Source organism: Balaenoptera borealis (assembly GCF_965194805.1).
Source record: "Balaenoptera borealis genome assembly, chromosome: 3".
Classification (NCBI taxonomy): domain Eukaryota; kingdom Metazoa; phylum Chordata; class Mammalia; order Artiodactyla; family Balaenopteridae; genus Balaenoptera; species Balaenoptera borealis.
This window is the reverse complement of record NC_138866.1, coordinates 141,015,813-141,043,489: the sequence shown is the minus strand read 5'-3', so window position 1 is coordinate 141,043,489 and position 27,677 is coordinate 141,015,813. Positions and strand designations below refer to the sequence as shown.

Below are 27,677 nucleotides of genomic sequence, written 5' to 3'. Positions count from 1 at the left end.
AAGATGGTGCCCAGGCCTCTTGGGACCTCCCACTAAAAGCACCCCCCCCCCACCCGGCCCCAACCTCTTCACGGCCCCCAGCCACCATTCCCAGGCCCTGTCCCCTTATCCCCACCAAGCCTGGAGAAGAAGGGCCTCACCAGCTGGAGTCCACACCTCCTCATGACATCTGTAGGCCAAAGGGGCTCTAGCAAAGGGCGGGGGGCTGCTGACTACATGTACGGTCGGCCGTGGCTGAATTCTCTGCCTGGGCACCCCGGGGGGACGTGGCAGTTGAGGGGCATGACGATGGCCTGGACAGCTCTCGGGGTTGAGGGCAATGCGGCAAAGCACTAGGGGAATTTCTGGCCGAACGGTGGGTATATGTATGACAAAGGCGAGGCCCCAGACCTGCTAGAAACCAAAGAGGAAACCCAAAGCGGCTCTGATGGGGAAGGGAAGGCGGGGAGAGCTGCCGCAGGACCTCAGCTCAGGCAGGAGGGTCAGGGAGAGGCCGGCCAAGACAGGCGGGGGCGGCGTGGGGAGGTGCCAGTGGGGCACAGGCCAGCGAGTGTGTCTGTCTGCAGTTCCGGGGTGGCTGAGGACACAGCCAGGAGGGGGAAGCCGGCAGGGGGTGGCCTTGGCTGGGGGCCCCAGGAGCAGGTGCTGAGAGGCCTGAGGACTGGAGAGGGGCAGCCTAGGGGCTGCAGAAAGTTCTAGAGCAAACACACAAAGTCGCAAGAGCTGGGCTGGAGGTGTCGCCGGCTCTGTTTCACGGCTGCTCTGCGTGTCCCCTCACGCCAGTGTAAAGCTCAGGGGTGACCAGGCAGGGAGTGTACAAGGGGCCCCCAGAGGGAACACAGAGAAGACCCCAGCCCTTCTCACCCCGTACCTGAGAGATGTAAGGATGAGAGGAATTCCAAGAGGGGCAGGCCACAGTATGACTTTTGGGAACTCCGGGGCACCTGGGCCTTCCTGGGTCCCTTCCTCCGTCAGAAACATTAAAAACTACACTTGTGGCTGAGATTGGGATTGACATATACACGCTACTATATATACAACAGATGACTAATAAGGACCTACTGTGTAGCACACGGAACTCAATACTCTGTAATGACCTATATGGAAGAAGAATCTAAAAAAGAGTGGATATATGTATAACTGATTCACTTTGCTGTACACCTGAACCTAACACAACATTGTAAATCAACTATACGCCAGCAAAAATTCTTTTAAAAAAAGCAGCTACATTTTGGGACTGCATTGCTGTAAAGACTAATATAGTCTAGGTTGGATCGTGTTGGTTTTTTCCTTCTGACTTTAAACGGAAAGAAAGCCTTCTCGTGGGCCCTAGAAGTCTTGGGGCCAAGACACCGTGCCTGTGGGGCCTGACGGGTGTGCAGGGGGCACTCTGTGCGGTCTTCATGGGACACGAGGAGGGGCTGGCGCTCTGAGGTCGAGAGCCGGAGGCCCTGCCAGAGGCCACAGCGGGCTACAGCGGGAGGCCCGCGTGCACAGCTCCCTGAGCCCGGGGCTCTGCTTCCCCGTCTCCTCCCTGGAGGTCACAGGCTGGTCCCGGGACGTGGCTCTTCTGCTTCGCTGTGGGATGTCCAAGGTGGTTGCAGCCCCCCCATCCTGCCCCTAGCCCCACGCATCGTCGAACCCCATGAAACTGCCGCTCCTCCACTGCCCAGACCTATAAAAGTGGCGACTTCACAGGGATCCACCTCCTGCTGCTTCCTCTCTCCATCCTAGGCTCCTGCCTTAATGAGGCCGCCTCCCTGCCTGCCTGCCTGCCTGCCTGCGGGGGGGGCCGGGAGGTGGGCCAGCCGGGGTGGTCTGGGCAGTGGGTGGTCCTGCCATGGGGGGAGGGGCGTGCAAGGAGGGGCTCTGGTGTCCCTGCCTGGTGTGCAGGACCACACAGACACACAGACACTGGGGGCGGGGGAGTGGGGGGTGGCTTTCCCAGTGCCATCAGCCTCCCTGGAGCAGGAAAGGCTGGTTTCGCTCTAACCGCCATCTCTTGCGGAGACAGTCTCCTGGAAGGCTGACAGGCCGCTTGACTCTTCTTGGCACCGGTGCCAGGGCCTCAACCACAAGGAACAGCATGAAGGGGGCCTGTCGAGAGCCGGGCGGCTCACTGCCCACACGGCCGCAGGCGTGGCTGCCACTCCTGCCTCTGCCGCCCCCCTTCCCCCAGGGGCTCGCGCCCTCTCCACCGCTGGGCACAGGGCGGAGCCCGAGCGTCATCAGAACTATTCATGGAGCGCCAACTGTGTGCCAGGCCTGGGGCTGGGGGCTGTGTCCACGTGCGGGGAGGAAACAGCCCAAGACCCCTGTCCTCACGGTGCTCACACTGCGGGGGTGGAAGGTGATGTCACAGACTAAGCGGATGAAGGACGCCGTGTGATGGTATGCAAGTGCAACGGGGAACCTGCAAGGGGGCCGCCGTGAGGGGAGGCGCCGAGACCCGAGCTCCTCTCCTCCCTGAGGCTCAACACGGGGTGCCACCAGCGCAGCCAGAAAGAGGAAGACAGAGCAGGGGGCGGGCATGGGAGGCAGTCCCACGGGAACAGGAAGTTGAAATGTCAGCTTGGGCTGGAAAACACTAGATCTCGACCCTCCACAAGAACAGAGGGCTAGGCAGGGTTGGATAATGAGAGTGCTGTGCTCCTGGACAAGGCACCACGGCTGAGGGGAGTCGGGAATCACAAAAGCCCAGGTCCCACCGCCTCGGGGATAAAAGCCCACACTCCGCCTGGCTCTGCTGCTGCCCGCTCCCGTCCTGTGCTTCGGGGGCAAGCTCAGGGCGAGGGCAGGCAGGAGGCCTTCCCCAGCGCTCTGTGTAGAGCCAGTCCCCCGCCCCAAGACCCTCAGCAGCCTGCTGCCCCAGCACCCATCACCAGCATCCCGTGGCTGATCTCTGTGTTGCACTATTAGCCTGGGAGCTGCTGAGACGGAGGCGTCGCCGAGCACAGAGGCTGGCACAGAAGAGCTGTTTGGTCAGTGTTTTCTGAATCAGCGAAGGAGCAAACACACCTGAGTAATGGAGGCCCAAGAGAACAGGCCGAGGCAGGCCGAGGGCACTGGGGAACCAGCCACCGATGTCTCTCACCCGGGTACCGTGAGACCCCAGTCGGCCCTGAGGCCTGAGACTGGCTAGGCCACAGACACGAGTCTGTCACTGCCCGGCCTCCAGCAGAGCCTTGTGCTGCCTCCTGGCTGATGGGGAGATAAGAAAGGGCTGCTGAAGCTCTTCACCTGCTGGGAAGATCAAGGTGGCCCTAGGTCACCGCAGAAATGGGCTGGCTTGATCAAGGGGCTCTGCTGCAGAGCCCCAGACCCTTCTGGAAGCTTCATGCTGGGACAGGAAGGGAGGCGCTCCCATGCCTGCTTGAGCAGTTCTGCTGGCCACAGCACCCAGCAGTGAGCCTGAAACACAGTGAGCATTTGAAAAATGTGGGCTAAGTGAATGGATGGAATACAAGAACAAATGAATGAATGAATGAATGCATAAGCCATTTGGTTTGTGGACGGCCTCGCTGAGCTCAGGGTCCCACTGTGTGCCAATAGAGAGCCGAGGGTGGTATCCAGGGGTTCTAAGCCCAGGCACCTCACCCCGGCCTGCAGGACCCACTAGTATGTGACCCAAAAGCTCCTTCTCTAGCTTTCACCCCCAGTCAAAGGGGCCAGCAAGCCCCCCCTTGCTGGTCACTAACCACAGTTCCTCCCAGGCCTGTTATCACATCTGATGCTTACACCACCCTGGTCAGGAGGGGTAGGCCTCCTGAGGTCCACAGCCCTCTCACACCCTCAGACCTCCTGTGCGCCCCCTGCCAGCTTGGGACAGGGAGGCGGGGTCCCCTTCCACAGTGTGTTTGCTGCTGGATTTAGAAGCCGCAGCCTCAGGCTCCAGGCATTCATTTATCTTGGCTCTAGGGAGGGAGGCGGGTAGGTGATGGGGCTGCAGAGAAGGCGGCCGGCACCTTGATTCAGGCCCCCCTTAGTCTGTGGAGGGCTGAGAGGGGGGAGGGGGAGGAGGGAGCCCTGGCCGCAATTTGCTGCCCACTAGGCTTCATGGCCTGGTGCCAAAGGCCTGTAAGAGCATCCATGGGGCTAAGGCCTGCTTGTTTCCTACCCAGCAGCTGGTCCCAGGAAGAGACCCCTGTGGACATGCAAGGGCCACCGGAGCAGAGGGAGGTGGCAGGAATTTTCCTGGCTGCCAGGTCACCTCAGTGCCCTCCTCTGGGGCATGGAGGGACGAGAAGGAACAGAAACGCCCTTGTGGGCCAGCCTGGCACTGCCCCACACACTGCCTTGCAACGTGCTCTTCCTGGGAAAACAGACCTGCTGCCAAACCGGAAACCCCAGGGGCTCTGGTGGCCCAGGCCCCGGCGAGGTAGAGGTGTCCCCGCGGCCTGGACTCTGGTCATCCACCAGCCTCCTGGACCGGAGACCACGTTCTCCGGCTGAGTCTGAATGTGAGCTCACGGGAGACCCTCCTGGAAAAACGGGAGGGAGAATCTGGAGTGGACAGGAATGTCCCATTGCCTGGGCCACGGGCCACATCATGGCTGCCTCTGGCTGTGGCTCTGTGAGCAGAACTTGAGTCCTGCCACCCAGACACTGAAGCCTCCTTGGGTCAGAAGATGATTGGCTCTCGGTGGCCTCCGGGGCTCCAGATGGGAACCTCCTCTCTTGGCAGTGGGAACACGCTGGGCTCTGGAGTCCCCTGGCTCCGGTGAAATCCCAGCTTGGTTCCCAGCCGAATGCACTTTGGGTGGGGAGGCCACTTTCCCTCTTAGAGCCTCAGGTTCTGGATGCGTTAAATGGAGCTGCCCTGGACAGACGGGCTGCATGGGTGGCCCTGGGGGTGCTCAGTGGGCTGATGCCCTGTCCTCACTTGTTCCATCTTCCCTGTGGCCAGACACCACGGCCCTCTCTGCTCTGAGGCTGCAGCCTTACTGTGTTGGTGTGGGACAGAGACAAAGGGCAGGATGGCACCCTGCAGCCCCGACTGGCCCCACAACATCCAGCAGCCGTGGCCTCCAAGCAGCGTCCTCAATGCCCTCCAAGCCCCAGAATCACTGGGGGCTTTAAAAAAAGAACACATCTGACCCCCACCCAGAGATGTGGTGTCAGAGCAGCCTGGGGGGCCCAGAACCACTATCTTCTAAAATCCGCTCGGTTTGTAAATGTGCAGCCACAATGAGAACCCCTGGGCAGGACTGTCACCTCCAGGAGGCTGTTGGGTCCGCTTGTCTGGGGCAGGGTTTGACTCCCACTGGACAGTAAGCTCCGTGATGGTAACGACAGAAACAAACCTGCATAGAGGCTCCTCTTTATTGGGATTTGACACTGGAGTTCTATGAAAATATAGTTTGGGGCAAGAGAAGACTATCCCAGAAGTTTGAAACAGAATGCTCTGGGAGTGTTTTTAAACTTTCTGGACTATTAACCCTAGTAAGCAATCCATCTTACAGCTAGACCCAATGTGCACGCACATGAACAAACGCACACAGTAGAAACTAAGTTTCCTAAACGTTTACTCTTGCACTTGGAAAGCATTCACAAACTGCCTTAATATAGGCTAGGTTTGGCTATCCTGTTCTACCCTGCGCCCCCCAACCCAGACCCACCCCCAAACTATGCCTGTGTGCTAGCTTCTGAGGCCAGAATGCTGATTTCAAAGACCCCTAGTGGACGGTGTACAGCAATTTGAGAAACACCGCACTCTGGGCAAAGGGCAGAGGTGGCTCCAGGGTGGCTCACCTGATGACAAAGAATGTCCAGAACATTGCTTCCTAAATAATTTGCTCAGTTACCGACAAGAGGAACATGGCGGGTCAGGGAGCGTCTGGGTCGTGGGGAGGAAAGCCTGGGCCGTCCTGATGGCAGGGCCTGGTGCCGTGACCCGCCTCACCACCCCCAGCCCCCCTCCCCCGTACCTTGCTGGTGGCAGTGGCGGCTGAGCCAGGCAGCACCGGTGTGTTGGTGACCTGCACGTTTAGGTAATTATTGTCGATGAGTGGCCAGGCGCCCTGCACCTTGCAGGTCTGGAAACGGTCTGTGAAAGTCCGGAGGTGCGGGTCCCCGAAGAGGCCGCAGTGCGTGTAGTTGGGGGCGGCCGCGCGATTGTGGAAGCTCTTCTCGTAGTGGCAGATCTCGGGGCTGTCCGAGCGCTCCTGGCTGTCCCCCGGCGGCGGCGGCAGCGTGCGCAGGTGCGGCTGCGACGTGGGGCCATCCTTGGAGCAGTTGTGCTGGCTCATGAGGTCCTCGATGCCATGGACAGCAGAGTGGTAGGCCAGGTCGCCCCGGCAGGTGCGGGCCGTGCGCCGCGTGCACAGGGCGTAGGTGCGCAGCGCCGCGCAGAACTCGGGGGCGTCGTCCGGGGCCGGCGCGTGGCTGCCCGCCGTGGCGCTCCAGAACTCAGAGTTGCACTTGAGGATCTTGCACGAGGAGGTGGCTGCGGATACAGGAAGGGAGGCGCTGTCACGTTGGGAGTGGTGAGCCCAGGCCTCCTCCACCCCCGTGGGCCAGGGCTGCGGGGCACGTGCAAGGGACAAAGAACGCCTCATCTCAGACGTTGGAAGAGTTCCTGCAGGCGCAGAATCTGCCTTTCCCACTTTCCCGATTCTTCTGCGCAGCCGTAATGACCCTGAGTTGCTAGGCCTGCGGACCTGCAGGCTGAAAGGCCTGGCGGAGGACTACCGGAGCCCCACCCCCAGCCCCCCGCCGCAAGCTCTCTGCCCACCCTTGGGCCTTTGGCGTCTGTTGACACTTTCACAACTACTGCCAAGAATTTTGGCACAGCAACAGAAATCTGGCAGGGAATTAAGCCCCACTATTACGTGTTCTGATCTCTGCCACTGTGTGACTTTGTACAAATCACTTTAACTTCTCTGTGCCTCATTTTACCTATCTAGAAAATGGGGTAGTATAGTATCTACCCTATGAGGTTGCTGAAAGTGTTAAAGGACTTATCCCGGCACCGGGCACAGAGCAGAGGCTCAATGAATGTTGGCTAGTGTGATTATTAGCCCTGGTCACAGAGGGCCTGGTTCTGTCACTTTGTCTGCAGATGAAGGGCAGCTTCCCTCTTGGTCTCTGTAGCTCCATCCCCCATTATCCTGCTCAGGAGAGCAAGCTGGGAGGCAACTGAGTGGTAACCTTGGATCTGCTCTAATTCATGCTTTTTTTTTTTTTTTAAGGTCACTTACAAGCATTGAGACCTTAGTGATAATTAGCTACAGATAATTATCATGCCTGAGAACTGTGACTTCAACACACCTGCATCTTGTACCTAGACACATGGAACCTGCCCTTTCCCGGCTTCCTGGATTCCTCTGCACAGCCCGTAGTGACCAGAAGTGGCAGCAGGAGGGACGTTTCTACACAGGCTTCCAGGTGCAAAAGGGCCAGCAGACCAGCTGCGAGGTCCAGCCTTTGGTGTCTCAGCCCAATCAACAGAGGGGAAGAAGGCGCTTGCTCCAGCCACTCCTGGCTGGGCCACTAATCTGGACCTTAACCTTGGAAAAGTCAGTTTACTTCTCTGTTACTGGCTTTTTACCTATAAAATCAAGTTGTGCCTAAAAGCAGGGACAGAAGTATATGAGGGCAGGCTAGCAAAAGAACCATCCAGGCGGCTGCCCTGTGTGGCCCTGGTCTGTGCTGCCAGGCCCCGTACCTGGACGCCTGGGCCACCTAGCTCATGGAGCTCTCCCACCTCTGCAGGTGCGGGCACCGTTCTCCTGGAGCTGATGTGACTTGCCCCAAGTCACACATCTGGTAAACACGGTGCTCGTCCTAAAATTCAGGCTTTTCCCCTAACTTGACCTGTATTTGTCACACCTCTGGTACAACAAGGTCATTTCAGGAGGTATCTGGGTGAGCATTTTTCTTTTCACTTGAGAAGTCACATATTTAAATATGTATTAGGAAAAATAAAACAGATTTGATAGAAGAGCTACAGATTTCCCATTTTAAGTTGAAGAAGCATGCTGACCTAAAGCAGATCCGGTAAATGATAGGTGGTGACCGCTGTAAAGAGGGGCCCGTCCGGGGAGACCCCCTGTGTGGTCGCCCTCCCACAGAGCCATGTTCCTTCCTGGCCCAGGTCTCCTTTGAAAGGCGGCTAGAAGATTCTCTGGCCCTGCCACCTTCATGATTTCCCAACCTGTAGAAGATGCCCAAGGGCCCAACCTCCCTGTGGGCTGCAAATGCTATTGTGGCCTGAGTGGGAGACGGTACAGGGGGCCTCGAGGTGGGGGTGTGTGTGTGGAAAAGATGCCGTGGAAAACAAGCAGTGTGGAGGAACACAGGTCAGGGGAACTGGCCGCTGCAACTGCCAACCCTCCACCTCTGGTCTGCGGCCTCCCCGTAATGCCCACTCCAGTAGCCTCGGTGATTACAGGTGAGCTGACCTGCCATTCTGCTTTCTCAGAATTCTGGAGATAGGTATCTCAGAGGAAACCACCCCAACGGGACTCAGGCCTCGTGCTGAGTGGCAGCTACCTTGGCTCTGTCCCACTGCCCACTGGCCCACCAGCCCTGGGTCCCCCTCTGGCCCTCACCATGCCCTAAGGACAGAAAAGACAGTGCCCGTCCCTTTACAGCCAGACCACTGCAGCACACGCAGGGCTGTGCTGGCCTCAGCTCTCCACCAGAGCCAAGCTGGGGCAGCAGAGACTGAAGTCCCAGCTAACTGACTCTGTTCCAGGCTCAATGGCCTGGGCCCTGCAGGCCTCACCTCATTCGGGGCCCCCGGCAGCCTCATGGGTGGGCGCTACAGCATCCCTGCCTCCCAGAGAGCAGAGCCAGGCTCAGCGAGGCTGACTTTCTTGCCTGAGGTTCCACTGTGAGGCGGAAGCAGGATGTGAATCCAGCCCCTCAGACCTGAGAGCCCAGGCCCTTGGCAGTGCCAAGACATCGGACAACCTTGGCGCATTCATGATTCCCTCCACCGGCAGCTGGGTGGTTCAAGGGCACACTCCGCCACAGGTGGGCTTCAGCCTCTCCGAGGACCCCTCCTGCGACGCTGAGAGACGGCCACCCGCCAGGAGGCCCATGGTCCACACGCTCCGCGGCATTGCCTCCACAGACTAGTTTCCAGGGCCTGTTTCTCGGGGTGCAGCCGGGGGTGGGCAGGGGCTCGAAGGCTGGGGTCGGGATGCTGCCCAGGGCAGGGCCAGCCTGCACACAGACAGCGTGGGACGCGTTGGGGGCGTCCCACTCCCGACCCCCGTCATGCGTGGCTCTGTTCCCCCCAAACAGGCGACGGGGTGTCTGCTGTCTGCACAGCCTTGACACCTGGGCTCAGAGCAGTGTCTCAGCTACAGAGCTCTCTGGTGTGTCTGGAATCCATGACCGAAATCCCACTCCGGTGCCCCAGAGGGAGTCCCTGAAGTGCTTTGGGGTCATCGAGTGGATCTGTTCAGAGCAGTGCTCCTCGAATGTGCCCACCAACCACCGGGCTCCGCCTCCGCCGGGCCCAGTGGGCCTGAGGTCTGCATCGCTGTCAAGTGCTCTGGGGGTCATTTTCTCTTCAACAGCCAGTCACAGAGGGGCCAAGTTGCCAGCGCCCCCCCACCGCAGGTCTGGAATGTGTGAACGGGGCATCTTCTCGGGGGCGGGGGACGGAGGGGCTGCAGGCAGAGGGGGCAGTGAGGAGACCGGCCTCCCGAGAAGCAAACCCAGCAGGGACCCAGCTGCCAACACTGAGCGGCCTGGGGCACTCAGGCTGTCAGCGCTCGGAGACAAGGCCTTTCATCTCTCCGTTCACCGTGGCTCCGCCCCTTGCTCCCCTCCGCCTCCTGAGCCACAGGTAGCAACCGGCCACCCCCAGAGGGCGCAGGGCAGCTCCGCCCACCACCGGCAGGCGGCGACAGGGGTTGCTCTCCCGCTGCCCTTGCACCCAGGGCCTCCCTCCCGCCTCCATCCCGGCGGGGCGGGGACGGTAGAGGGGCTGAGCTTTAAGTCCTGCCAATCCCATTTCTCAACCCTCTGGAGAACATTCTCGATGCGATCGCCCAGGGCTGGGCCAAAAGTGGGGAAGTCTGAAGGAGACGCTGGTCGCGTGGGATGGCGGGCAAAGTGTGCGCCGGAGGGAGGGTGTCTGGTCCAAAGTCCCACTCTGTCCCCTACGAGTAGTTGTGGGAATTGGACTTGACCTCAGTTTCCTTATCTGTGAAGTGGAGGTGACACCCACCTCAGAGGCAGCGGAGGATTGAGGAGATGTACTTCGCATGCCTGGGACCCAGTGGGCACTCAACAAATAAGGTCCCCGACAAAGGTCTCAGAGGGGGACAGATACAACCCCCCGTGAGGTCAGAGGTTAAAAGTCACCAGGCAGGGGATGAAAGGGCGTTGGATGGGAGCCGTCCCCCTCCCTCTGCCTCTTCCCTAGTGAATCCCAGGGACTGCGCTCAGCCCTCCACCCTCCTCCTCAGGTTAGGGCCCTGGATGGCGCTCGGTCTGCCCTTCTGCCTTGACTCCGATCAGCTGGGTCTGGGCAGCTCTTCCTGCCCACTGCCCACTCACACCCAAAGGCCCAGCCCCGCAGCCCACCTGGATCAGTCCAGGACCATGATGCCTGGGGCCACATTTCCCCGATGGCCTGGGTTTCCCCAGCTGTCCCGAACCCTCGGGCCTTGCACATCTTCCTAAGGGTGTAAGAGGAACCTCAGGCGCTCTCATCATAAGGGAGAAGCTACAGATCAGGGTGGGGGAATGGTGTATAAGAGGCCACTGAGAGTAATGAGAGCTGGGACCAGAACTGGGCGAGATCCCCTCTGCCCTCTGTCCAGGTGGTAACGCAGCTCTCCCAGGCCCGTCTGCTATCATTTCCTGGGGGCCTCAGGGAAGGGTGCTGGGGATACCAGGGCTGGACAGTCCCCACGGGTGGTGAGCCGAGGGGCCCTGACCCGCATGGAGTCATCCTGCCGCCCTGTGTTCCACTCCAGTAAATCATAGGCTGAAGGCTCCCCAACCCAGGTCAAGGACCTGAATGTAACCTGGCCCAGCATCAAAAGGAAAAGCTCTGGACTGTGGCGTCACCTGCCAAAGAGACCCCAGAGGGGCTGATTTTTATGTGCCGTATCTTAAAAAAAAAAAAAAAAAAAAAAAGACCTGAATTCCAGGCAGTAAACCTTGGGCTTTTCTGATGTGAGTGTTCAAGGAAGGAAGGAAGGAGAGGGAAGTCTGAGAGTCTGAAACATCTTACTGCAACTCGTGTGAGTGGGAAGAGGAAGCGAGCTTTTCTGAGCGCGGCTTCCTTGGTGCTTTCAGTGCGACAGAAGGCGGCCGGTTGCCCTGTTCCTGCCTGGCTCCTGCAGACGGCCACCTCGCCACGGTGCCACAGCAGCCCATGTGCGCACAGCCAGGTGATTAAAGTTCTCCTGAGCTCCTATGTCCACCTCAGACGCTGTGTCCTCGGGCAGGGGGGGCTCTCAAGGGGCCCCTTCTGACCCTTGGTACCTGGAGCTCCACCTCAGACACCCAGGAAAATGCAAAGACTCTTGCACAGACTTTATGCTCCTCGGAAGTCTATTATGCATATTTTGATTTCACTCAAGCCTCTTGAGACGTAGAACTTTTGGGATTAGCTACTAGGGAACAAACAGAGGAGAATCCAGAGGCTGCAAAGACAGTGGCCAGCCAGACTCACCACCAGGAAACCCGATTCCCTCCAGCGCCCCATGATGCCGGACACTTGGCTCAAAAGGTGGGGTGCAGGCTGGGACCCTGGGCAACCACCGGACCCACTCGCTCCCAACTTGTGCACTTAGGGCCAGGGCTCCCACTTCTCTGTGCAATTGACTTTGTTAAGATCACTTTATCTAATGCTCACTTGGCGACCAAACTCCATGTTGGCTTCCCAAGGCGCACCATGGAATTTTAGAACCTGGGGCCTGAGGGATGCCACAGGTCACCAGTTTGTACCTCCAGCCAGACCCCATGGCAGGAAATCTGCCTGCAGCATCCCTGCCTGGTGGGTGTCTGGCTTCCACTGCCATTGGAACTCTGCTGGGCAGGGCTGGCCCCTCCTGCTCTGGACAGCTCCAGCTGTGGACCCACATCTGCCCCCCAGGGAGATCCGTGGGGCTTTGGCCCTTCTCTAGAGCCACATAGAAAAGGCTCAAATGTAACCCTGCAAATACTGGGGATGGCCCCTTGGCTTCCCTGTGTCACCTTCTTTGGTCTCACCCTCTGGCCACTCCTCTCTGTGGGCCTCACTGAACTGTCAACCATTGACGCCCCAGCTAGGGTGCCACCCTCCTGCCTGCAAATCCCCTGAGAATCCTCTGACTCCCACACTCTACGCTCAAAGCATCTGTGCTCCGGCACCCCACATTTGTAACCTTTCACTTCTGCAGGAGGTGGGCTCCAGACTGCCTTCCTCATGGTCTGAGATGAAGCAGAGAGAAATCACAGCCACACACGGCTTGCCTGACTTAATTCTCTTCCTTTAAATAGCAACCCAGCTCCTCTTGGAGCAGAAAGACGGGGCAGGGGGTGGGCGGCGGCAGCCAGGAGCTGGAAGCTGCAGCTGTACCAACCCAGGCAGGATGAAAATATTTATGCACCAGCGCAGCATTAGCTGCTTTCAGAGACCTCCTTTGAACTGTTAATCAAGCCCAATCTTTCAGAATAATAGCCTGATTATTACCGCCTTGTTTGCATAACAAAGAAGCCCAATAAAACTTATTTTGCCGAGCGCCACGGGGTGTGAAGGCTCGGCCCTGAGAAAGGAGTCTTAGGAATGCAGGAGCCGCTCCTCAGCCTGAACCCAGGAATAAAGACAATGCAATTTGCCACCAAGAAAGGCCCAATAGACCAATAAATTACCCTCGTGCAAAGGGATTAGATCAGGTTTCAGTTGCCGTGTAGGAGGGGTGGGGTGAGCCGGGAAAGAGAAAAACCTGCCTCTTCTTAAAGGAGTATAAGGCTCGTTTGAAGGCAAACCCCACAGTCACGTTGGTTTTGTCCGACTCTCTGCTTTGCAGGGTAACTGCCTGGATTCATGGACTTGTTGAAGGTTCTGGACCCCACTAGGTGCCAGGCACGGTGCTTCCTGCCATTCCTGGAACAAGCCCCAGTTGGTTTCTGTGCTCAGGTGGAGTCAGCTACGCAGACCACGGGGATGTAGGGAAGAAGACACGGTTCATTTGAACACAGACTTAAGGATGGAGGCGTAGAGGGTTATCAGGGAAGCAGCCTTTCCACCAGGTCCTGAAGGGCAGTGGGATTTGACAGGTGATGCAGGGCAGAGGTCCAGAAGCCCAAGTGGCTCCAGAACAGCTGGGACTGGCCGGAGGCGAAATGCCGGATGGTTGAGAGTGTGGCCGGGAGTTTGGGGCCAGACACGAAAGCCCCGAGTGCAAGCCGGCGATGAAGCAAATGTCGTTCAGCTTCAAACTGCTTTTCTCTGCTCTGTGTGGGGCTGGGATGCAGCAAACCCCATTTCCCTGTTCACCCAGCTCCCTGTTAGATTCTACCACCAGGGAGCCCTAGACGAGGCCCAGCCAGGTTAAGCTTAGCACCACCGCCCAGCCCTGGCCCTTCTTCCCCTCCAGCCGCTGGTGGTGCTGCTGCGAAGTGGCCAGACCAGCCAGGCAGCGGCCCTCCTCAGAGCCCTGGGCCCCCAAGGTCCTCTTCCCTTTGTCCCTCCAGCCCCAGAAGTGGAAGTCGCTTCCTGCAACTCTGTGTGTGCCTCCGTGGTCCCTTGTGGCCTTTTCCGTCTTCCCACGCCCATCTAGACACAATTCCCTATATTACGTTCCCTCTGTGGCAATACCCATGTGGCTTCTGTTTTCCTGACTGGACCCCGATATGCCAGCCTAAGGATTTCAGACCAGATCCCGCTGACCGTGGGGAGCCCGCTGGATAATTTTCAGTCAGTACATGGCATGATCAGAACACTATTTTAGGAAGTGGCATAACATTAAGAGGCGATGGCTTTAATTAGGATAGAAGCAGGCAGAGCAGAGGGAGAGCAGCTTCAAAGAGAATTCACTGCACAGCCTCTGTGGAAGGAGCAGCACAGAGGCCGCCCCCCCCCCCCAACCAGGTCACCTGTCCTCACTGCCCACCTGTCCCAGGCAGCGCCAATGCTGGGGCTCGCCTCTTAGCAACGAGTTGGGATGTGGGTCCCAAAAGAGGTGGGAAACGTGCTTGCGCCCAGTGGGAGACCCAGGCTGGGCACCGGCAGCAGAAACAGCGGACCACTCTCCACCCTCTCCTGTCCCTTAGCACCGAAGCTGGGAGGGGACAGTGGATGGATCTAGCGCCAGAATTTGGCAAGTTCTTGCCCGGGCAGTGTTCTGGAGTCTCTTTGCTTGAGAGGTGCCTGTGGCTGCTGGGTTTGTGTCGCTCCATCCAGGTGTCTGGCGTCACATACCAAGAGGAACACACTCAGGTGAGGGACTGGAGTTTTCACCAGGTGCAGCAGACCCTACCTGACTTAACCCACAAGCAGCCAGAATCGATCAGCTTTCCTCAAAGGCATTCCTCCCAGTTCAGCCTAAGAATGTTCCAAGGAACCGACCTAGCCCGTTACTCCAAAGTGTCTCTCGCCCCTTGAGAGCGCTGGGAGTTTTCTCAGGGGCTTCCTCCAGGGACCTGCCTACCCGAGAAGAAAGCCCGGGGCAGGAGGAAGCTTCTCAGACAATCTGCATTGGCTTAGGGAGTGGAGGGGGGGAGATGGGGGAGCAGTGGTTAACTCACTGCTAAGTGTGGGCAGAGGTGGCCGAGTGCCACTCACCAAGCTGAGGCAGGAGGCGCTGCCCCCTCGTCACACCCAGCCAGGCTGCTCTGTCCCAGCCTCCACACGTGCCAAGTCGCTGCAAGAAACCATGCCGAGTGCCAAGGAAAAGGGCACACCTCAGCTTTCCCAACTGGACACCCTCCCCCAGCTCCCACCGGGGCCACACGGAGCCAGATCAACAGCCGATAGAACGCTAAAAAGCACATGTGCTCACCCTCGGGCCCAAGGCCACAAGCAGGCCTGTCAGTCAGGCAGCTGAGGGCTCCTCTGGGTTAGAGGGGCCCATGGCGGGCAGGGGCCGGGCACAGGATTCCATGCCAAGACCACCCTGCCTTAGGGCAGAGAACTAAGTGACTCTGGGTTCCACGAGGAAGATGGTATGGGCAAAGACATCACTTTTCAGGTATAAATGAAGCTTGTAGGCGAGCAGTTGGGCTTCCTACTTTGAGGCATAACCCCTTTTCCTGAGTCTAGGACTGGCTCTAGAGGTGATAATTTTCCATTCTGGTTCTGCCTCTAGTAACCCTGGGCGCATCTGCTTGACTGCTCCGGGTCAAAATTCATTTGAAGTGGCTTTTCTCCCCCACTTCCATCTGCAGGCAGGCCTTCCTCCACCTTCCTCATGCACGGGGAGGGCACACGTCCGGCTGGTGCACACACGAGTGTGAGCCCGTGTTCATGGAACATTCCTTAGCGTGGGGAGCAATAATGGGCTCCTTTCTGCAGGGACTTGGGCGCAGAGGGATCACTTTAATAGGCATCTCGGTATTCTGACTGCCCAGGTGAAGTGGTGAGTGAAATGAATAAATAAGCAAAACCCAAAAGACACAAATCTGACTTGGGAAAATTTGCACCATGATAGCTCTGCCAAAGTTGTTTTCCCAACCTACGGCTGGGTGGCATGTGCTCTGGAATGCTAAGCCAGGGATGGATAGGGAGCAGAGAGGGCCTTTGGGAAGAGGCAACAATGTGAGATCCATGGAAGAGTGTGGTCACTCTTCATTCTGCTGTCTAATCATATCTCCAAAGTTTCTTATTCTTTTTCCCCCACCTTAAAGCCTTATATGCTACATAGCCCAAAGTCTAAAATGCTACGTAGCACGTTTAACGAGTGTGTTTACCCAAAATCTGGTATATGGAAAAGGGCAGGGGTCTGGGCTCTACTCCTGGCTCTGCCACTGAGCTGTGTGACGTCAGGCAACCTCTCTGACCCTCTGTTTCCTCATCGATACAGTGGGAATGATGCTCACGGGGGAGGGGTGACCATCTCATGAGGTGACGTATTTCTAGTATTTAGCAGAGTGCCTGGTATATGTGGCCACTCAACAAACGGAAGAGCTTTAAAAATTGTTGTTCTCCTTCAAATGATCATATTTTGGAGAAAACAATATGAAGGTATTCTGTCTTGAAGGTTATTCATGAATGTTAATTAGTGATGGTAGTCTGTGGGAGACTGGAATTTGGGTTATTTTCATTTTCTTATTTATCCTTTTCGGTCTTTAGATTTAAAAATGAGTATTGTCTTTATAAGCAGAAACAAATTTTTTGAAAAAAAGATTGGGGTATCTGGACACCCCCCTCCACTCCCCCCAAACCCTGTGATCTCTGCCTGTTGAGCAAAAAACAAACAGAGACACAAAGAACCCAAGGGTCCTGTAGTTTCCAGGATTGTGCCGGTGTGTTTGGGGTGCAGAGCAAGGAGAAGGGTATAAAGAAACAGGAAATGGGGTTCCTGCCCTTATGAACAGCTCCAGTGATTTAGAAGAGGATTAAAAACCCAAGACCCGGGGCTTCCCTGGTGGCGCAGTGGTTGGGAATCTGCCTGCCAATGCAGGCGACACGAGTTCGAGCCCTGGTTCGGGAGGATCCCACATGCTGCGGAGCAGCTGGGCCCGTGCGCCACAACTGCTGAGCCTGCGCTCTAGAGCCCGCGCACCTAGAGCCGGTGCTCCAAGACAAGAGAGGCCACTGCAATGAGAGGCCCGTGCACGGCAATGAAGAGAAGCCCCCGCTCACCGCGACTAAAAAGAAAGCCCACGCGCAGCAACGAGGACCCAACGCAGCCAAAAATAAAAAAAAATAAAAATTAAAAATGAATGTCATTCTTTAACACATTATCTGTGAATAAAGTTTAAAAGAAAAAAACAAAAAACCCAAGACCCAGGAAGCAACAAGGCCAAGAGGAAGCACAGGCGTCAGCAGCCAAGGTGACAGGTACCCAGGTCACTGGAGGGACAGCACTAGACCCCAACAGATGGCACTGGCCTTGGGCTTTAATCTAGTGGGCATTCCCATCCCAAACTGGGCAGGGGCATCAGCAAGGCCTGGGGGCTGCCCACCGTTAAGGTGTGGTGGGTGGTGACAGAGTATGGGGAGACCAGGAGGGACCTGGAGCCTGGGGACATGCCAGGGAATGAGGCAATGGGAATGAGGCCGGGGATGAGTGTGGGACCAGATGCCAGAGGGTTCTCCCTTCTGGATGCTCCAAAGAGGGCCACAGGGAGCTGTGAGTGCCTGAGCAGGAGTTTTAGAGCGATTCATCTGGCAACTTGGAGCGTGCGGGTGGGGCACCTGGGAGGCAGGTCCAAGCTCAGCTGCTTGCAGGTGACGATGGGAACAGGCAGGAAAGGGCGGAGGAAGGAGGCCCAGCGCCAGGTGAAAGGACAGAAGGGAGAGGCCACTTCACACCCAGGACTTAACGGTTCTGGGCAGTGGGGTCTAACAGACACAGGCCAGGCGCTAGTCCAGGGGACAGGAGGAGAGTCTAAGGAGACCCACCATCCTGGTGTGCCCAGGGCTCAGAGGGCTTCTAAAAACACGGGACTCTCAATTTTAAAACAGTGGAAAGTCCTGGGTCCACTGAGATGCGCTGGTTACCCTAGAAGATACAGTGCCTTCAATCTTAGGCAGGTTGAGTGTAGCCAGGTATTACAACGGCATGGCACCCCCAATCACTCAACCAAACATAAATTGGGGTTCTCTGCCCACTTCTGCTGAGGGCCTTGCACATTGCACCCGAGAGGGAAATTTTAGCAGGAACCATACGACCTCCAAACATATAAAGTGGTCCCCACGTGATCCTCTCACCTCCACAGAGACCCGGCACCCCAGTTCCCCATCTCATGGAGCAACCTTATCGGAGCCCATGGATCACCTCTCCGCAGTTCTCCTTTGGGCACTGGGGTGATTGCTAGCCAATTCCTCCAACCTTGCAGAGGTTTCCCTTCTTAAACCAGAAGACCATAGATGCTCTCCTTACTCTCCAACTCATCCTCAGGGCCAAAGGGGCCAACCATCTGCAGGATTTTACATCCCGCCCTCCCTGGGAGCCAGGGCTCTGCCCTGCAGGCCCCTTGGTGTGGCACACACCAGCCTACTGGCTGGCGCTGCTGCCATCTGGCTCTTGCAATGGGACTCATTTCAGTCTTTCCCTCTGGGACACAAAGTCCTACTGGGAGAACAGTAACGTGATAAGTAGGTTGACTTGCTTCCGCACTTTTGAATAGCAGCTCCGAGATAAATATTCTCATCTCTACAATGACACAGATGTACTTGGATACTGCAGAGGACTTGGGTCTCTGCAAGCCTTAGTTTCCCCACTGAGGACTAATCTTTCTAAAACAGCTGTGGTTTAAAAGGAAGGGGAAAGAGGAAAAAAGAAAGGCCCAGGGCAATAATTTTTAGAACAGTGGTCCTCACACTTGAGGTGCATCAGAACCCTCCGGAAGGCCTGTTACAGTACCGGCTGCACATCCCACCCCCAGAACATCAGCTTCAGTAGGTTTCTAACAAGTTCCTGGGGCGGGGGGAGGGAGGGGGTTGATGTTCCTGGTCTAAGGACCACATTTTGAGAACCACCAAGCTGGAGTATAGCATCCATATGCAGCCAATGGGAAGCACGCCAGCGTGTCTACAACATATGACTTTGACGGGTTCCTCCTGGAAATCTGTTTTATTAAGCCAGGGTGGTTTCAAAGTTTAAAAAAGTATCTATTAATTGTGTTTTGAAGCAGACGCTATTAGTGAAAGACTCTTCTAAGAAGCCTTTCTTGGCCTCCTGCCACCCACCCCCCTCCCAGCTAGACCACAGCAGTGGCCACTCTGTCCATCTGCTGAAGGCACAGCATGGTCCATGCAGACACCCTGATAGCCCAAGGGACACCCAAGGGCCCCTGTCCTTCCACCAGGACTGAAGGCGGACGCCAGCCTTGCTCAGATGAGGGCCCCGAATGCTGTCCCTGTGTCAGGACCACAGGAGGTGTGCCACGCACGCTGAGTACATGTAAACACTCTCAAAACACACAAACCCTCTCAGTCTAGCAGAGGTTAAGGCATCTTTCTCCACATAACTATGTCCAATTTAATTTGCACTCCTATGGGTTTACTCCTGGAAGCCATTCAAGTCGACTAGCACCAAACAAGCCTATGCTTTCACAAGGCTGCTCCAGCCAGATTCCACCTGTCTTTAGAGGGAGGGGCTGGCACACAGGGCCCCTGACTGTCTCCAGTGCTTTCTTTTTTTTTCTCTTTAACGCCCACCCAGCTCCCCACCAGACCTGCAGGTTCTCTGACTTTATCCCCAAGCAGCCCCTCTGCCAACAGTCCACCTCTTTGTGGTGGAAATGACCCATTTCATCTCTTAAGAAACTGTCTTCTTGACCCAGGTTTCTGGAGCACACGCGTTTTCAGAGCCCCCAGTGTATTTCATGCGGGCATACTGGAAGCTCAGTTTTCAGCAAGGTGGGCAATTTTGACTAAATGCGGCTGTCAAGGTCTCAAATTAGAAGAAACATTAGCCAGTTGGCATGACAGTGCAACAGCTATCTGCTCTATCTGCCAGGTTTTAGTTACCAGCCTTGAAGCCAAAAAGAAATGGGCTTCTTGGAAACAAGTGATGGAATTCGGGCTGTGAATTATATAACCCACCAGCTTTCCTCAGACTATGGGGGAGACTTTTAAAATAAAGTTTTTAAGATGGAGAAATGAAAACAGCAAGACTCCACCACCCAGCCCTGACAGCTCCCTCCTACCTCTGAGTACCTCCTGCCAGCCCTTCCCTTCCTCTCCCTCCAGCCCAATAAGTTAACAAGTGCTGCCGCTTTAAGAGTGGGAAGGTGTTGTTTTAAGGGCCTCTAAGCCCCCCTTCTCAAATTCAGCTCCAAGCTGAGATCACATCCCCCACGGCAGCTAAGGGACAAAAGCCATTTATCAACCCATCTGATAAAACTTCCAATGGGCTGGATCTTTATCTGGACCAAACCGAGATGCACACACATTGCACACTTCTGCATCTCTAAAAGGGGGATTTCTTTTTTTAAGAAGAGAATCATTTCAAATTTTATTTTCTTAGTTCTTGGGAGGGAACCAAATCAGCCTTTCAGCCAGAACCTTCTATAGGTGGGGAAACTGCCTTTAAAAAAAAAAAAAAAAAAAAAGGGAGGGAAAGTAGGACTCCCTGCTGCTTGACCCTCTATGGAGGTTGTAATATTCTGGGGCGAGGGTGCACGGGGTCTAAGGGCTCTTTAAGGCATTGACACCCCCCATCTTGTCTTCACCCGGGGCCTCCCCAATGGAATCCAGGGCTGCGAGCAGGTTGCGACTCTCCGGGGACGCCCTTGGGGCGCGCGGGGCCGGGTGGGTTTTGGGGGGCCCCGGAGCAGGGCTGGAGCGGGAAAGTAAACGGATTCCTCCTTCCTCACCACTGCCTGCATGTCCTCCCACCGGGAGCCCCAACTTACAGCCAGGCCGAGTCCGGACTGCCCAGTTCTGCCAGTTCCTGAAACCCAGTTGGCTGAGGAGCAAAACAAAACAACCCAATCCCGGTCTAACTCAAGTCCTTTCTTGCAGAGCTCGGTAGAGCGCTGCAGCTGCGGATCCGTTCCGCCTGCGGAGCGAAACAGGCTCTCATTTTTGCAAAAAGACACCTCGGCATCGCGCAGCACAATGGAAACAGCCGGGAAATCCCGCCTTGCATCGGGGACCATTTGACCCATGACGCTGGGTTTATTTGTATTTTTAGCGAGGGGAAAATGGGTACGAAGGGTTTAACTAGCATTTCCAGGCTGTAAGTAGCATATGGCAAAAATGGAATAAACTTTCCTGAAACATTATAAAGAAAACAGACCCGGGATTTAAGTTTCGTGCCTTCCCCCTCCCCCTCCGACAGGGGAAAAAAAAAAAAAAAAAGTAAAGAAACTGGAGCGTTTGGGAAGGAACAAATGCTTCTCTGTGGAGTTGGTCTCCCTTCCCCCAACAAAAACAAGAGGTCCGGGCTCGGAGGAATTTGAAAGCAGCGATCTGCCAAAAACATTGTGAAAAACTATGGGGGATTCATTGGAAACAGATGGGCTTTTTCAGCTTTAATTCTGAAATTCTCTCCCTTTCTGACACAATAAAAACAAACAGGGGGCGACGCGGAATGTTATCAAACAGGAATAAGGGCCCTTCGAAGCCCAGTCCGTGGGCTTCCTCGCGTGGGCGAGCGCGGGGTGGCGGGACGGGGTCCCGCGGGAGGGGGCGGTCCGGGTCAGGCCTGGGACCTCAGGGGCGCCCCCGGCTCCACCCCTGGGCACCCGGCAGGTTTGCAAACTGCTGGGCGAGGAGCTGGAGAAAGTGCCCCCTGCTCCGAGTCCGTGCCTCCCTTTCTCCCCCTTCTCGGGGGCCCCTAAGGGGCGCGTCCCGGTACCCCCTTTTTCTCGGAAGTTGGGAGACGTCCCCGGCGCCTGCGACCTCCCCGCCTGGCTCTTTTTCATTATAGCCTGGGAGGGGTCCCCCAGGTCCCCACGGGCGCATCCATCGCGCCTTCGGCGGGACGCGGGAGAAACAAAGACGCGTGGAAATGGGAGGCGGGGGGCCGGCGAACTTGAGCTCCGACTCGCCGACCTGTGGCCCGGCGCTGCGAGGAGACCCGGGGAGCGGGCCCCGCGCGCCCGGCCGGCTGTCCCCGGGCCGGGGGCAGTGCCTTACCTGTGGGGAAGCTGCAGAGAAGGAAGGCGAAGGTCGGCCAGAATCCCAGGGCTGAAGGTCCTGCCCCTCTCCCCATACCCATCCATCCAGCTCGGCCTGTTACCACTAGCCTCTCCCTGGAAGAAGAGTTCAGAAGAAAAGAAGAAAATAAATCACGCTGCGGAGAAAGGGCAGCCTCGCTCCGCCGGCGGGAGCAGCGAGCCGGGAGGCTCGGTCCACCTCGGCCGCGGGCGCCCGGCGCGCCCCCCCTCCCCGCGCGCCCCTCCCTCGCCATCCATCACCCAGTTCGCCTCCAATGTCGGCGCGGCCCCGCTGCCCCAGCCGCCTCGCGTTCCGCCCCTTCGCGCTCGGGTTTCAGCGCGGCCCGCTGGGGGTTGGGGGAGAAGAGCTGGGCGGGGACCGAGGCGGCCGGGCTGCGGCGCTGGCCGCGGGGACCTGGGGAACCCAGGACTGGAAGACGGTGGGCGCGCCCCGGCTCCCCGAACCTCGCGGCTTTCCACGCAAAGGCCCAAATCCCCCGGGACAGCCAAGGCCGGCAGCGTGCAAGGACGGCCGCGCCCCCTCCCCCCATTTTCCCTATACGTATCCAACCCAAGTAGAAACTGAGCTTGGAGAAAAACCCCAGGAACCCTTTACAACTAGACTGCTGTCCCGAAGACGCCACCAACACCCCGACTCATTGCTCTCACTCAGATGTGTACCCAGTGCAGGAGGCTGAAAAATCCGCTTCCAAGTTGTCCGAGGTTGGGCGGGATGGCCCAATGGATGTCGGCCACTAAAGCACCTCGAGGCTCCCTCCCTACCCCCCCCCCCTCGGCCCCGGGCCACCCACCCTGCCTGGGCTCGGCCACCTCCAGCATCCCTTCCAGGCACCTCGCTGCTGCCCCAGGACTCGTACTGGCCGCGCTCCGGAGTCGGGGGCCTGCGAGCCTGACGGAGGCGGCAGGACAGCTGCCACCCCAGGAGGTGCGGATGCAGCGGGCCCCGCGGTGCGCAGGACCTGGACGCTCGGCGCTGCCAGGGCAAGGCCACCAAGGCCGCTCTTGGGAGAGCGTCAGGGTGGTGACTTCCTTTAACTTGGTCACGTATTTTTCCAGGAGCAAAATGTCTCCTCCGCAGGATTCCCTAGGCCCCGCAGCTCTCCCGCCGCTGTTGGGATATTTAAGACTGGCCACTTCCCCTGAGAAGCATCTTTTGGATGGAACACAAATACGCCAGAGCAAGTGTTTTTAGTCAAACCAATTGCTCCTTTGGCCCCCCTCACCTCACTTCCAAGCCTACTCGTCTGGTTCTTTGGAAAGAATTCTGAGTTTTTATCCAATTTAGATGTTTCTCTTTAGCACTATGGCAGTCCTCACTTGCTGAAGGCCACAGAGCCTGCAGGGCTGCATCTGCATTTAGGACTCTGCCTGCTGGGAGGGGAGTGAAGCTCTGAAGGAGAAAGGTTTGGGCTAGGGGAAGAGGACCCTAGGTCTGCAGATGGAACCCAAAGCAGTAATACTTCTGACTCTGGCTTCTACAAAACAAGTATGAAAGGGGACTAATGCCTCAAGCACCGTACCATGGGGCAAAAACAAGCTGTTGTTTCCTTAGGGCAAAATGCCGTGATGGCTACTGCTGGCTTTACAGTTTGGGGTGCCACCGTATTTCCCTGAAAAATGTGGGTCTCAGTCCAACAGGCTCTGTCTAATTATCATTCCCCCAAACCGGGATTCATTATAAGCCCCCGTTGGCAAAATGCTACAGGTTTGTCCGGTGAAAGGCCACCACCTCAAAATCCAGGTCGCGATTCGCATTCCTCTCAGGCTTGGCCCATCCGGGAGCCAGATCCACAATTTATTCTCTAGAATCACAGGACAGCCCTGGCACACTGAGGCAGGTACAGAGCCAGACTGCACACAGGCACTTTTGAGGTCCACCAATTAACACCCTTTGCTAGATCCTGCCTTAACACAAGTTAGTTCTAAAGCTTCTCGCTAATGAGAAAGGATCCATTAGCATTCCCAGCAGCCCCGACTGTAAATTCACCACCACCACAGCTGCAGCATCTCTGGGTTGTAGAATGTGGCTTAGGATCCAGCAGAGAGGCTGTGCAGGCTTCCGAAGGCCTGGAAGCAGGCCCTCCCGGCACTGTCCTTGCCCAAGAGTGTGGACCTTTGGCTGCAGCCTCTATACCTCAGTTTCTTCGTCTGTAAGGGGCAGGCTGATAATACTGTCACCCCAAGACTGCAACTGAATACAAGCATCCCTTGGAGATATTGAGGGTTCCGTTCCAGGCTACCGCAATAAAGCAACTAATGCAATAAGCAAGTCCCACAAATATTTTTTGCTTCTCAGTGCATATCAAAGTTATGTTTATACTATACTGTAGTCTGTTAAGTGTGCAATAACATTATGTCTAAAAAAAAGTATACATACCTTAATTTAAAAATACTTTATTGCTAAAAAATGCTAACCATCATCTGAGCCTTCAGCGAGTCGGAATCATTTTGCAAGAGTAACATCAAAGATCACTGATCACGTAACAGACAGAACAATAAAGAAAAAGTTTGAAATATTGAGAGAATTACCCAAATGTGACACAGAGACACAAAGTGAGCAAATGCTGTTGGGAAAATGGCATAGATAAACTTACTGGATACAGGGTTGCCACAGACCTTCAATTTAAAAAAAAAAAGCAATATCTACGAAGCACAATAAAAGGAGGTGTGCCTGCACAATCTGGGAGGGGCACTGGGCCATGGGAACTCCCCAGCCTTCTGGCCAGGGAACTGGCTGTCATTTTGGGAGGAGATCCAATTCCTACGGCGTAAGCAAATCATTTGGGAAAGGGACGAAAAGGGCTTCCTTCTCAGAGGAGAAATGTGTGAGGCTGAATTTGGACATCACCAAAGTAGAGATTTGGCTTTTCCAGTTTAGACTATGAAGAGAAATCCAGCCACAAACAGAGCAATATGAGGTTGTGTTGACCTTGAGGAATCTGTCTATACCGGCCAAACCAACCAGCTTATTGACAACTCCCCAAATCTTTGCAAAAATGAGAAATTCTTGAAATGTTGGGTTTTGGAACTCAGCACTCTATTTGCCATAGAAACTCACTTAACTCAAAGTGTAGTTGACTTCAGACTGACAGGTCTCATTATAGAGTCTCACCACTTATGCGTTTTCCCCTGGGTGCAGCCTGGGCAGAGGGGCAGAGACCTTTTCATGCTACTCTTCCCTTTCGGCCAGTCCTGGCTGTGGAGGCCCCACCACTGAACCATCGCCCCCCATCTCTCCCTCTCCATTTTCGGGAGGTGGGGTTGTGTGATGGAAGGGCAGGGAGCTTCTGAAAGGCGAGGTCTACATAAGGTTGAAGCACTCCCAGGGGCAGGGGTGGGGAAGGATTCTGGCTTCCCCTGCCTCTGGGTATGAACAGGGTGTTCTCAAATCCAGGGCCTGAGTCATCAGTCAATAAATCCATATTTAGGACTAGTGCATGCTAGTCCCTGGGGTATAAAGAAATCAATAAGACAACTCCTATCTTTGAACTGCTAGTAGAAACAGATATTAGAGGAAGGTGAGGGGTAAAACAGAGGTGAGGAGTGAACAACTAACTACCTGGGGAGGGCTTTACCGAAAGGGTGGTGTATCTTGCGAGGTGTCTTCAAGGATTCATTTTCAGTAAGAATGATAGTAATAATGAATCATGTTTCAATGTGCTCTTACATTATGTCAGGTGCTGGCTAAGTGCTTTACATTTCTAGACACTTTAAGCTAAGGTAGGTTCTATTACTATCCCCATTTTGCAGATGAGGAAACTGAGGCTGAGTGAGATTAAGTACTCACCCAATTACCAGCTAATAAACTGCAGAGCCAAGCACACCGAACCCACCCGACGTGCTGTATGTGCCTTTCATTCCAATGGTGCAAGTCCACACTGGGCTTAAAGTCAAGACAGATAACTTAACCATCACTTTCAATAAGGCATAACACAGACGCTGACGGGGAGGCACAGAACACAGGTGCCAGGGGCCTCCAGCCCAGCCTGGGGTGCAGCATGGGAAGGGAAGTTTTCCCAGTTGGCAATGTGCCAGGGGAAGGTGGTGGGCAAGGGAGGAGGAGGAGGGCAGGGCTTCCAGGTAGAAGGAACACTGAAGAAACCATGTACCAAGGTGTGGCTTGCCTGAGGAGCTGGAAAAGCTTGAGGATGGCTATAGGAGAAAGAGGTGAGGCTGCAGAAGGAGAAAGCAGGAGCCTGGGAAAGCCTGGGAAAGGCCAGCACATGCTCTGCTAGGGTGTGCAATTTTAGCACTTGGGAGCCCCACCCAAAGCCTCACAAAGGAGAGGGGTTTATTCTTTTGGGAGACCATCATGGGGGATTTAACAATAATACAAATGCCCAGGCCCCACTCGGAGCAGCTGAATCTGAATCTCGGGAGGTAGAGCCTTGGGTATCAGCATTTTTAGTCAGCCCTCCCGGGTGACTAATGTGTAGGGACTTGCATGTTCTAAGTTCCATCATGCTCCATCAACCGTGGGTGCACATAAGACCCAGGATGAGGCAATCAGTTTATCCTCTTGGACTTAAAGTCCAGGCAAGACAGAGAACCTAATAATTGGTTTCATTAAAGCAGTGACTGGCACATGACCCAAGCTGACCAATCAGACTCTGTCCTGAGACTGTTGCCATGAGGGAGCTTCCAGTTCTGATCTCTGATTCCTCCACAGGATGGGTCTGGGGATAGTAATTTGATGGCAAGGTGAGTATTGATGAGTGTTGCGGGTTGAAGCTGTGTTTGCAGAGTTGGCATACTGTTTATACTAAAACTGCATTGTGTCTGGTGAGCTTTTCAGGGACTGATGGCGATTTTCAGGGCTAACCATCCTCATGCCACTCTTCAGCACATGATTCTCCCTGAAGCTCCTTCTTAGCTCCTCGGAGCTATATGAGGACCTGCTCCAGCTATGGGAGCCAACAAAGTCCTTGTTTTGCTGAAACTGGTTTGATTTTGGTTCCTCTCACGTCTATGCACAGATTCTTGACCAATCAGGAGGAAGCTAAGGTCCAACACTGGTCCCACGAAGTATTTTAGCCATCCTCAGAAGTGCAGGGATGTGTTGTTGATGGCTCTTAATCCATCATCCATTTACTGGCAAAATTTCTTGAGCCTACTCCCATCCCCTCCACTCCCCACCTTTGAAAAAATTTTGCCCTATACTACATTTTGAGGAACTCAGTTGCTTCACTTTACAACTCAGAGTGGGACCCAATCCTTCTCTGTAATTTGTCCCTCAAAATCCTCTTTCAAACCTCAAGGGCTACACTGGGTCTGTCCATCTCAGATTTGATGAACCAGAGCTGCTCAATCTCTGCATAACCTTTAAGGTTTTATAGACTTTGATCATATCACCTTTCTGGCTTCATCTTTCCACACTGTTGTCCTTAAAGAACAAAGCAGCCCAGCTTCTCAGGAAAGCCTTCTGACTGGGTGATTACTCACCTTTCTATGGTTTTGAGATATTTTTCTCCAGGAGAAGATCATAAAACTGCCAGGTTTGGGTAGAGCCCAGGGAGAAGACTATTTTTGGCTTAGTTTCCAATACCATTTCTGAACGCTTGGTCCTGCACAGTCTTTGGCAAACAAACATTTTGCAAAGACCCCCAAGATCCCTTGGGGGCTATAAACAGACTGGACACAGTCCGTTATTTTTGTAATTTGGATTGTTTTCCTAAATGTATTAACTGAGGCTTGCCCCTGCAAAAGCTTAATATGCATCTTCTTGCAAACTCATAAACTGGTCCTGCAGTTAATCACCATTTGTTTGCCATCTCTCTGGATAGCCTGGAACCATTTCATCTGAAGGCCTGGAACCAGTCATTCCTCCCGATGATCTATGGACATTTAAACAAAGTCTCGGAGCACCAGTGATCCTTGGGGATCCCCACTGTTTATAATTCTTCATCTAGAAAAGTACCTGTTTATCC

At 55.4% G+C, this 27,677-nt stretch overlaps 1 protein-coding gene across 3 annotated transcripts in view; it reads right to left on the bottom strand.

Annotated features, from left to right (window-relative positions):
• RGMA (repulsive guidance molecule BMP co-receptor a) overlaps window positions 1-27,677 on the bottom strand; it is a 44,837-nt gene that overhangs the window by 4,023 nt on the left and 13,137 nt on the right. Inside the window, exons 2-4 of one of the 3 annotated variants that reach the window (XM_082388941.1) lie at window positions 21,710-21,825; window positions 20,482-20,534; window positions 5,928-6,445 (exon numbers count right to left, since the gene is read on the bottom strand). In XM_082388941.1, the coding sequence (XP_082245067.1) occupies window positions 5,928-6,445; window positions 20,482-20,534; window positions 21,710-21,795 (657 nt within the window). In that variant the 5' untranslated portion in view covers window positions 21,796-21,825. Of the gene's footprint in view, window positions 1-5,927; window positions 6,446-20,481; window positions 20,535-21,709; window positions 21,826-21,990; window positions 22,124-27,677 lie in introns of those variants that run through there. The other 2 variants (XM_082388940.1, XM_082388942.1) reach the window with 2 other exon arrangements.